This window comes from Paramisgurnus dabryanus, chromosome 21 (genome assembly GCF_030506205.2).
Source record: "Paramisgurnus dabryanus chromosome 21, PD_genome_1.1, whole genome shotgun sequence".
Lineage (NCBI taxonomy): Eukaryota > Metazoa > Chordata > Actinopteri > Cypriniformes > Cobitidae > Paramisgurnus > Paramisgurnus dabryanus.
The window spans coordinates 3,493,676-3,504,487 of NC_133357.1; the positions used below are offsets into that span (position 1 = coordinate 3,493,676).

The window sequence follows — 10,812 nt, forward strand, 5'->3', positions numbered from 1 at the left end:
ATCAGCGTCAGACAGGAAATGGACCAGCACTTCATTTTCAAATGCTCGCCATCATCACAACACTTTAAGACTCTGCTACTAACATTTCAACCTGGGTCACTATACAGTAACATCCACCGTTACGATTGTTCATCCACCGTTACGATTGTACATCCGGACTGTTAGTAGATCATCATCATCTCAACATAATGGAGGCCCGTAATTTGGAAGCATCTATTTGATGTCTAATTTTGTTCAAAATAAATTGCAACCATTTTAATTCTTTTAATCGTTTTCATTTATCTGGCTGCCTTCTATAAAATATAACCCTTGCGTTATGATTACCTATAAAATGACAACAAACATGATTGCAAAAAAATATATTTAAATAATTTCAAAGAAAAAAATTACAATCTGATCGATTTGTACTAGTGGACAAAGGCATGTATAAGACATTTTAAATGATAAGCCAGCCCACCTTGTATGCTGTGCAAGAAAACCTTAAGTCCCGTCTTTATCTGCTGGTCCTCAACCCTCTCCAACTGTTTGAGAAATTTGTTAAGAGTCCGTTGCAAGCTTTCATGTCTTCTCACTTCGGCTCGAATTGCAGTTGAGTTTGTAACTTTAATCGTGTTATTCATATTTAAACCAATGTGACTGCTTAAACTGCATGGAGTTTCTTCTGTAACCCATCAGCATTTCCTGCCTGGTCTTTAATCTCAGAGTCACGTACAGAAGAAAGTTGTGTAGACTCTAAGGGGCATGCAGTCTTCATCGAGCAGAAGTACGTTTGCTTGCATGAATTTCCTCTGTCTCTCTGAATTCACTTCCTGATTTTAAAAAGTGTCACAATCTCATAGGCTGCTCTATCACAAACAGGATTTTGTGGTAAATTCAAGGCAACCGTCGAAAAACAAAAGTAAGCCTCGGTTTCAAACAGCAAATAGGGGTTTGAGGATGCAGCCTCAAGGGTATTTTGAAGATTTAAGGTTGGGGCGGTAAAACATTAGCTCAGATATTAGCAAAAAAGATATTCTACGATAATTTTACAAAGAGGTTAAGACTGAGGTCAGGCTGTGGTCATACTGACGAGATGTCACAAGAGCTACACATGTACAATAGTTACACAAAACCAATTACACTAGTAATAACTATTTTTTTCTTTGCATTGGTTTTATATGTTGTATGTCTTAAATTTTCATACTTTTGTGGTTTCTATTCTTGTAAACTAGATGTTGGGCCATATACGAGTATGAAGTATTTTTGCTAATTCTGATATAATTTATGCTTCATTATTTTTTCTGTTAAATCAATGTAATGGCATGTCCTCATTGTGACAGCTTACCCTGGCTGGGGCATGTTGTCACAATAAGCCATAACAGTAAAAAGTGACAATTGCATCCATTCTCCAAAATTTAACAAAAAAATAGCTTATGATGGCATTTTAACAGCGTTGTAAAGGTTTAAACTGATTAAAAAAGCACACACAAAAAAATCTATATACCTAAAATGTACATTTAAGGCCTCATTATGTGCAAGATGGATGGTTCTGTTGAGAGCATCAGTCTACAATGCTGCATCCCGTATCTTACACACACACAGGCACGCACACACGTGACGACACTGGGCGGGCTAAAGTGTGACGTAGTTTGTTGCTACTCTGCTCAGCCAAAGAACCTGAAGCAGCTGTAGACGTTTCACTTCAGCTTTGAATCCCATTCACTACTACAAATACACCTTTTCAACCCAATTCACTTTATTTACGCAGAGAACAGGGTTTATACACATTTTGTCTGTGTGTTAGTTTCCGAGGTTTTCGGAAGAAACGGTCAAACCACTCATAATAATAATCATAATATACATAATAAACATATCCAGTTTGTGCATAAAACGATTTTGAATAAAATACCATTTTTACTTCAACAAAACAACTGTTATTTTTTTATTATAACTTACCACAGTCTTACCTGGTTGAAAGGGCATGTATGCTTGCATAAAGTTAACCAATTTTGGAGCCTTTTTTACCCTATTATCATTGATCAACTCCTAATGTGATTGTATTCAACTAAATGTCTTTAACTGAGCATGCTTTTAACTATAAGCTTATTAACTGCGAACAAAATTATGAAAATAAGCGCAGGTGGATGGCACGTATTTGTTATCGCGAGATTTAGGAAAAAACTTGATTACTAAAATTGAACATTTGAATATTAACGCATTGCTGATGTATATATTTTTATTTATTTAGCATTGAATAATACACTGATATATAATTCGTCTATTTATATTTAACGTTATGCCTATAATTTTAGATTTACATTTAGGTATGAAGCAAACGATCTGATCCAAAGCGACATACAAAAATGAAAAATAAATAAATAAATAATATTACAATTGTTCGTATACTTTTCTATTTCACATTTTCATGGACTACATTGATTTAAATGGCTATTATTAGGATTTTTATCGTTCTTACAGGCAGTGCGCGTGACTGAATTCGGCCACTAGAGGGTCTGTGACTGCGGTGACGTCACCATCTAGTCCATTATCCCTCAGAGCTCATCCAAAGAGGAAGAGCAGCCTGGCTCTTAGTTAAAATAGCGAAAACAACATCAGCGACACACCATTTCCATTTCACCGGTTAATGCCTAAAGGTTCAACATGGTCTGCGGAGGATTTACGTGCTCGAAAAACGCCCTATGTTCGCTAAACGTAGTTTACATGGTGAGTCACGGGGGTAACGTTACATGAATGTATACAGCTAGCTTGTTAGCCACGGCTAATCCTAACTTACATCTGTTCTAAAACAAATACGTTTAGTTTACCTCATCAAATGGTTTTGACTGAACCTAAGACTTGTTTTTTTATTATATATATTGTTTGATATTAGGATGTTTATTTCTAGATCGCAGGTATCGTCTGTGACAGCTAACGTTAGCTTCAGCAAGATTCCACAAATATCTCTTTTGTTGTATCTTACTCGTTTAAAAACCTATAGGAATATTCAACAATACAAGACTTTTAGCTGTTAACATTATCCAAATATTTGTAGTTTAATAATCTAGTGAAGTTTCGCCATTCAGTGTTGCGTAAGCGCCCCTGTGTTTGTGTAACAGTTTGTTTGTTTATTTATTTATTTACATTTGTTTTATTTGCTTTAGGCACACAGTGCATTTGTTAACTACATCTTCTCATTTATTCATAAACCTGTGTGTTTGTTAGTCTGAAAAATTCCCGCAATGGCAGCTTAATTTATTTACCTGTCAATATTGACTACGTTACATTGTTTACTATAGGTTTTCAATGTGTTCAGATAATATTTCAGACATTATAAGAGTCAGTATGCTTAATAGTCAATAGATTGCATTACGTTATGTGATCAATACCGACTCACTAATGATTATATTCCCATAATGTCTCTGACTCACACCTGTAATGACGTATTATTATGGCATCACACGAAGCCAAAAACTAAAGACTTTGAACTCTATCAAGAATGTATGTCTGAGAAAATGACTTTGGGTTATGTAGACTAGTGGTTTAAGATCTGGGCTTGTAACCGAAAGGGTAATAGCCCAACATCTGGGTAAAAGTTCAAACCCTACAATGGTGAACTTTTATCATTGGGCTGTTGAGCAAGACACTTAACCTCAGGTTACTCACGTATGTTTGACTCCTGTAATGTTAGTTTACTGTAAGTCACTGTAAGAAGTAAGTTTATTATTATTATTATTGTTATTCATTTGTTATTTCTTATAAGTAGATTTATTACTGGCACATGTGTGACCATATGTAGAACATTGTGGTATATTTGACTTGGTTTTGGTTTTAATGTAGTTGTAATGTTCTCTTTGACAACATAAATTGTACTTTCATGCTGACATTATACGGTCAACCAAAGGTTTGGCCTTGATGTCAGTAATGCACTATTCGGTAAGTTTGTGTTGATAACTGTGTAGCTTTCTTGGACCTGTGATCTTTGATTCTGCTTTAGTTTGCTTTGAGTTATAAAAATTCCCTTTAAACCCTGTAGATTGCTGTAGTTTGACCCTGTATGGCAGATTAGCTCATAGAAACAATCAAAATGCATATTTTAGAACTGATCAAATATGCTGCTTTCAAGTGTTTTTATAATAGTGGTATGATCCTATGAAATTTACATTGCTTTCAGGGTTTCAAGCAGAACATTTTTAGTTAAGGTTGTAGGGTTGGGCGGGTGGGAGGGTCCGGGGGTGTGGCAATCAAAGGGGTGGGGCAGGAAAATTTAAATATTTTTATTAAAAACACCCAAATACAACTTAATTTTGAAGAAACTATGAAAGAAATGAACACATACTAGATGATTCATGAATTAAATGTTTTTAACAGATACCTCTAACAAAAATAGCTGTGTGATGAAATGAAACTAAAGGGTTTATAAACACAAACTGAAGCAGATTTGTAGAACGTCTGGCGAACGATGAAAAATAGCACGAAGATTGTTAAAACTGATTATTTCCCACTATTAATTATATTATCTTAAAGGTGTGTAACTACTGTAGCATGTAAATAATGCACATAAATAACGTGAGCAACAGTGCTCATCAATTATATCTATTCAACAGGCAGGTGAAACCTAGCTAGTAGGTTGCTCAAACAGCAAAATCACCAGCTAACTTACTTGAAATTTGCAAGAACTATAGACTAATATAATAACAGGCTTAAATAAACCCTTCTCCGAGATGCACTTCAAGGCCTTTTGTGCAGCAAATTTTTTTTTTGGGCCGACCTATTTAAGGCGGTAGGGTTTCCCAGCTTAGGCGGGCCTCCCGAACTGCAAAGTGCTGCAGGAAACCCTGGCTTTTAGACCCTGGGCCTGTAGACTTTACCAAGTCAAAAAAGGTACAAACTCTATCATTGGGGAAGTACCCTTTTAAAAGGTTCTAATATGTACCATTTAGGTACTTCTATGTATACATTTGTTACCAATATGTACCTTTGAGGAACTAATATGGAGTCTTTAGGTACAAATGTATATTTTTCAAAGGGTGCAGCACCAGTGACAGCTTTTGTACTTTTCTTCTGAGAGTATGGTAGATCCTCTCAGATAAAATCTGTCTCGCTCTACATTTTGAACATCCTGTTTCGGTTGAAATATGTCACATTATGAAAGTAAAATGGGTTGTGAATGGTGTTTTATGCTGTCAAAGCTGAATGCAGAGTTCTAGAGAACTATAATGGTTTATGACGTGTTTATTGTCCGTTTGCTTGTTTCTGATTGGTCTACTTTGATTCACAGCTGGTGGGCCTGTTGTTGATTATTGTGGCAGCATGGGGAAAAGGCTTTGGCATTGTCTCCAGCATCCACATCATCGGAGGCGTGATCGCAGTGGGCTTCTTTCTGCTCCTGATCGCCATCGTGGGGCTCATTGGAGCCGTTCACCATCACCAAGTCATGCTTTTCTTTGTATCCTTTATCAGCCTTACAACTGCATTCTGTACAGTTTTACAAATTCTAAAATTCAACTTATGTTTGCTTTATACGGTAAATTTGGTAGGAATGAATACGTTTAAGACACAGATCTGTTTTTATTGCAATGGTTTGATGTCGAGAGATTCGTTTTTGAGTGACACTCCACCAAATATGCCCATTTTCCAGCTCCACTAGAGTTGGTTTTACCGTTTTGGAATCCATTCAGCTGATCTCCGGGTCTGGTGCTACCACTTTTAGCATAGCTTAGCATACTCCATTAAATCTGATTAGACCATTTCTGCTGTTGTATTCCTTTGCTTTAAACATACGCAGTTGTGCTTGTAAACAGTTATTTGGCTGTTTTGGTTCTCCCCTCCGACTGTCGTAATGGCCTTGACCACAAATCCCAGTACATGGTCATTCTCTTCATCGTGTTCCTATTTCAGTTTGGAGTGTCCTGTTCTTGCCTAGCCGTGAACCAGGGTCAACAGGTAGGCATAATGACTCAAAAGCATACTCAGTGGTGTGTGGGACGCTGTATGATGTCATCACTTGTGGACTTAATGATGTAATTTTTGTCCGTCACATCTTTAAACAGGAGAAGTTTCTAGCCTCATCGTGGCGATTAATGAGTAATGACACCAAGGGCAGTCTGGAGAAGAAGCTGGACTGTTGTGGTCTCTTCAAAAACAACCAAACTCAGGCAGAATTTCTGATTGATCTCAGTATTTGTCCAGCTGTAAGCTTTATTTCCTGCATTCACGTTTATCACCTTGTAGCATAACTTGCAGAGCTTGGCACTGGCAGCCAGAAGCTACAGTTTTTGTTAAAATATTGTTTGATGCTAAAACTAATAGGCTAAGACCCCACTTTCTTTTATTTCTATTACTGCAGCTATGTAAACAAAAGGGGCCTTCTTGCATTACGTGTGGTGAGAAGATGCTCCAGCATTCCTCAGAAGCTCTGAAGATCCTGGGAGGAGTTGGCCTCTTTTTCAGCTTTACAGAGGTTAGTTTAGGTCACAGAATAATCTTTTATAAGATGAATATAAAACACATCTGGCTCTAAATTCGGATGAGAGAGTTTTTAAATGTGTCCTTTATTACACATAAAGAATAATTAATAGCAGATTTGTTTAAAAGCATAATAATTTTAGTGGCTTCTAGTGGTGAGATTGTGAATTGCAACTAACAGTTCACCCCTCAATTTCAAAATGCATATGGTAGCTGCCACAGGACAAACATGTTATTGTCTGAGACGATGTAGGGACAAAAGTTTGTCAGTTTAGGGCTACTGTAGAAACATGATGGCAACTTTTATGTAAGGGGACCCGCATTGTATGAAGATAAAAACGTCTCATTCTAAGGTAACAAAAATAATACAGTTCATTATGTAAGGTCTTAATACATCACTAATAATATAGTTATGTATATTATATTGCATTTCTGTCAAGAGATTCTTCTCAAAGTTACCCAATGCACCTTTAACACACACGTGATATAATGACGCCAGTCATATCAGTACCCTAATATGTGACCCTGGACCACAAAACCAGTCATAAGTAGCACGGTTATATTTGCCAAAAATAGCCAAAAAAATGCATTGTATGGGTCAAAACAATTTTAATGACAAAAATCATTAGGATATTAAGCAAAGATCATATGAAATTTCCTACCATAAATATACACTCACCTAAAGGATTATTAGGAACACCATACTAATACTGCGTTTGACCCCCATTTGCCTTCAGAACTGCCTTAATTCTATGTGGCATTGATTCAATAAGGTGCTGAAAGCATTCTTTAGAAATGTTGGCCCATATTGTTAGGATTTCATCTTGCAGTTGATTGAGATTTGTGGGATGCACATCCAGGGCACGAAGCTCCCGTTCCACCACATCCCAAAGATGCTCTATTGGGTTGAGATCTGGTGACTGTGGGGGCCATTTTAGTACAGTGAACTCATTGTCATGTTCAAGAAACCAATTTGAAATGATTCGAGCTTTGTGACATGGTGCATTATCCTGCTGCAAGTAGCCATCATAGGATGGGTACATGGTGGTCATAAAGGGATGGGCATGGTCAGAAACAATGCTCAGGTAGACCGTGGCATTTAAATGATTCCCAATTGGCACTAAGGGGCCTAAAGTGTGCCAAGAAAACATTTCCCACACCATTAAACCATTGCATTAATGAAATTGAACAGGTGTTCCTAATAATCCTTTAGGGGAGTGTATAAAGAAATTATATTTCATTAGTAATATGTTTTGCTAAGGACTTTAACTTTAAAGGTGATTTTCTCAATATTTACATTTTTTGCAGCCTCAGATTTCAGATTTTCAAAATAGTATCTCGGCCAAATATAGTCCTGTCCCAAAAAAACAAGACATTAATAGAAATCTTATTTATTAACCCTTTTAATAAAAAAATTACCCTTGTGATTGGTTTTGTGGTCCAGGGTCACATATTAGCTTTAGTTTAATTTTACTTGGGGCGGATTGCCATGCAAGCATACACGTTAGGATCACATAGCTTTATTTCTGTAAATTGCCTGCAAATTGATTGTGGTTGTTTTTAAAAAACATGTTTAATGTCATCTGTAAATAAAAACATTGAAACATTTTTCATAATGTTCCACCAGGTGTCATCATCAACATACAGAAAAATACTATATACTATGTACTATATGCATCTTCAAAGTCCATAAAGGGGGACATCAGTTGAATTCTGTATTGTGCATTGTGTTGCATAATATCTGCAATCAGTTTTGGCAGACAAGTTACCAGTCATTAGGGTCAAATTTTTTAAATTTAGATTTATACATCATCTGAAAGTGGAATAAATATGTTTTTCCGAGATACAACTATTTGAAAATCTGGAGCGTGCAAAAAAAATCTAAATATTAATAAAATCGGAAGTTGTCCAAATGAAGTCCTTAGCAACACATATTATTAATAATGAATAAATGTTTGATATATTTACAGTAGGAAATGTACAAAATATCTTTACTTAATGTCCTGATGATTTTTTGCCATAAAAAATTTATTTTGACGCATACAATGTATTGTTGGCTATTGCTACAAATGTACCTGTGCGAAATTCATCAGATTCGTTTTTTTTATGTTTTTTATTTTTTTTATAAATCTTTTAATCAATTTATAATCCATATAATTCAATGTACAAGCCAGAAATTAAGCTGTTTTTGCACAGGCCAACTAAACGGTTAATGGTGCCACAAGACTGTGAAAAAGGTTTTTTAAAAATCCAGTCCACAAGCGCTTTTTATATTTAAAATCTGTAATTTTGTGTGGGGTTTTTTTTCATCAAATCAGTGACGCCACTTATGAACTTGCCAATTAAAGAGTTAAAATCATGACAATTTTGTAAGCATTTGGTAGTTTTGATCAAGAGATTAAGAGATTTATGAAAATAAATAAATTCATCTGATACATTTTTATAGCCGTTAAATTTTTTTGTACACGAACAACTCGAAAGGGTAGTAATTTTGCCCATGGTATATTGTTGAGATTTTGAAAAATTTCAAGGCAATTTCTCAAAATATGTGTCAATATAAGATTTGTCACCAAAAATCATTCAATTTGTTGAAACAGAAAAAGTTGTGGCCAGATTAAGACATTAAAAATGGCCTCAACAACCCATAAGGGTTAATACCTAATGTCTGTATTATCCTATAATCTATACATTTTTGTTTCTTTCAGATCTTAGGAGTTTGGCTGGCCATGCGCTACAGGAACCAAAAGGACCCCAGAGCAAACCCCAGTGCATTCTTATAGTCCTACAGACGCTCTGTCCTAGACTACTAGTGTAGTTCAGCTATTCTAGTTCTCTCTTGCACAGGTAGAGTTGAGCATCAAGAGACACTTAAGCATTAAACACCGAAAACAATCACAGATCCTGAACACTGGGTTTCACACACATCCGATCTGAATTATTTATGCCAAAAAACATTCACACATCTATTTTAATGACATAGCTGACCCATTTCTCCGACAGTCTGCAGTAGGGCTAATTTAAACCAGCAGGAAGGAGATATCATGTATGATAGGATGCATTTTTTTCGGCACTCCCCCATCCTTGATTTGAGAAGCTCTTCCTGTTCTGTGTATGCACTGAGAATCTGCAATGTAAAGCCATCTTTGTCTGCATGTACGTAACCTCAGATCTCTTTTCTTTCACTTAAGTACGAATACTAGTAGTTCTAATACGGTCCCTGTAGTTTCAGTGTAATCGAAATGATTTGAAATGCCACGCTGGCATTTATGGTTGTATAAAATAGTCAAGGTGAATATTGTGATGGTAAAGCATCCATGTCTGCCTAGAATCAGAACCTGTTAAGTTCCCATTTATGTTGTTGATGCTTTATAAAAATCTAGGGTTGATGAAGTGGGATTTTAGTTTAGTGATTAGATTTAGACGAATATTTAAGAACTTGTGTATCTGAGCCATGTGAATAGGAGCGTTTCTCCCTGCCGACGGACTGCCGCCCTCCTGCTGTACATAGTCTTTCACGCGACAGGGTCAGAGTTCACAGATTTATCCATTTTTATTTAAAGCGTAGGTTAGGTCTTAGTCTTACTGTCTTCACTGGACTTTTTAAGTTCTTGATTATTTTGAAGCTTAGTATTACTCATTGACATAGTGTTTTATCTTTTGCTAATATTTGTGTTGATGGCGTGCCATTTTTGTTCAGTGCAGTAAGATTTACTCATTCGCCTGATTATTATTATTATTATTTGCTAACTTTTATGCTCGCGCTTTAACGATGTACAGAATTGCTCAGTTTAGTTTATTTTGAAAATATTAACCGCATCAGGTCGCTTAAAATCCTATCATAACCACTTAATGTGCCATCTCTGTTAATTCCTTGTGTGTTTTGCAAAGATTTCTCTTTGTGTACTGCCTCAAATTTACGTTTCTCTCTCTCTTTCTGTGCTAAATAGTGTTAAGTTGCCATCGAAGTGTGTATTTAAGGACGTTGTTGTTGTAGCAGTTAGATCATTTGCAATACCTTATGTGCACGTATCATAATTATTCCATATGTTTTCTCACACATACTGTACTTACTCATATTAATATGCAAACATATTGGCTTATAATCACACAGTCTTTTCTGACGCACATGGTAACATCTCTCAGTACAGTCCAGATGTGTTAAGCTTCACTCGCTTGTGGTCTTATAAGTGTGTTTCACTGATGGATTGTGAAGATGAATTGAAATCAATGTCTATGCTCTTCTATAGTAATTATTTATTGCCGTTGTGAGAAGGCACTGATGAACTCGGTGAGTTGTAAGCGCCATTTTCCCTGGGTTTGCCTTGTATTTTTGAAACTGACTTTTCCAATTAAAAATTCTTAGATGAA

General features: G+C 36.0%; 2 protein-coding genes across 3 annotated transcripts in view; one reads left to right on the forward strand and one right to left on the reverse strand.

Moving 5' to 3' along the window:
• Nucleotides 1-779, reverse strand: part of agap2 (ArfGAP with GTPase domain, ankyrin repeat and PH domain 2) — a 26,382-nt gene extending 25,603 nt beyond the window's left edge. For both annotated transcript variants that reach the window (XM_065285297.2, XM_065285296.1), the window contains exon 1: nucleotides 458-779. In XM_065285297.2, coding sequence (XP_065141369.1) covers nucleotides 458-620 — 163 coding nt within the window. In that variant the 5' untranslated portion in view covers nucleotides 621-779. The remainder of the gene's footprint in view (nucleotides 1-457) is intronic.
• Nucleotides 780-2,499: 1,720 nt separating this feature from the next.
• Nucleotides 2,500-10,812, forward strand: tspan31 (tetraspanin 31). Its single transcript, XM_065285292.2, has 6 exons — nucleotides 2,500-2,703; nucleotides 5,258-5,425; nucleotides 5,842-5,922; nucleotides 6,030-6,170; nucleotides 6,326-6,439; nucleotides 9,150-10,812. The coding sequence occupies exons 1-6, from the start codon at nucleotides 2,641-2,643 to the stop codon at nucleotides 9,222-9,224; spliced, it is 642 nt and encodes a 213-aa protein (XP_065141364.1). The 5' UTR covers nucleotides 2,500-2,640; the 3' UTR covers nucleotides 9,225-10,812.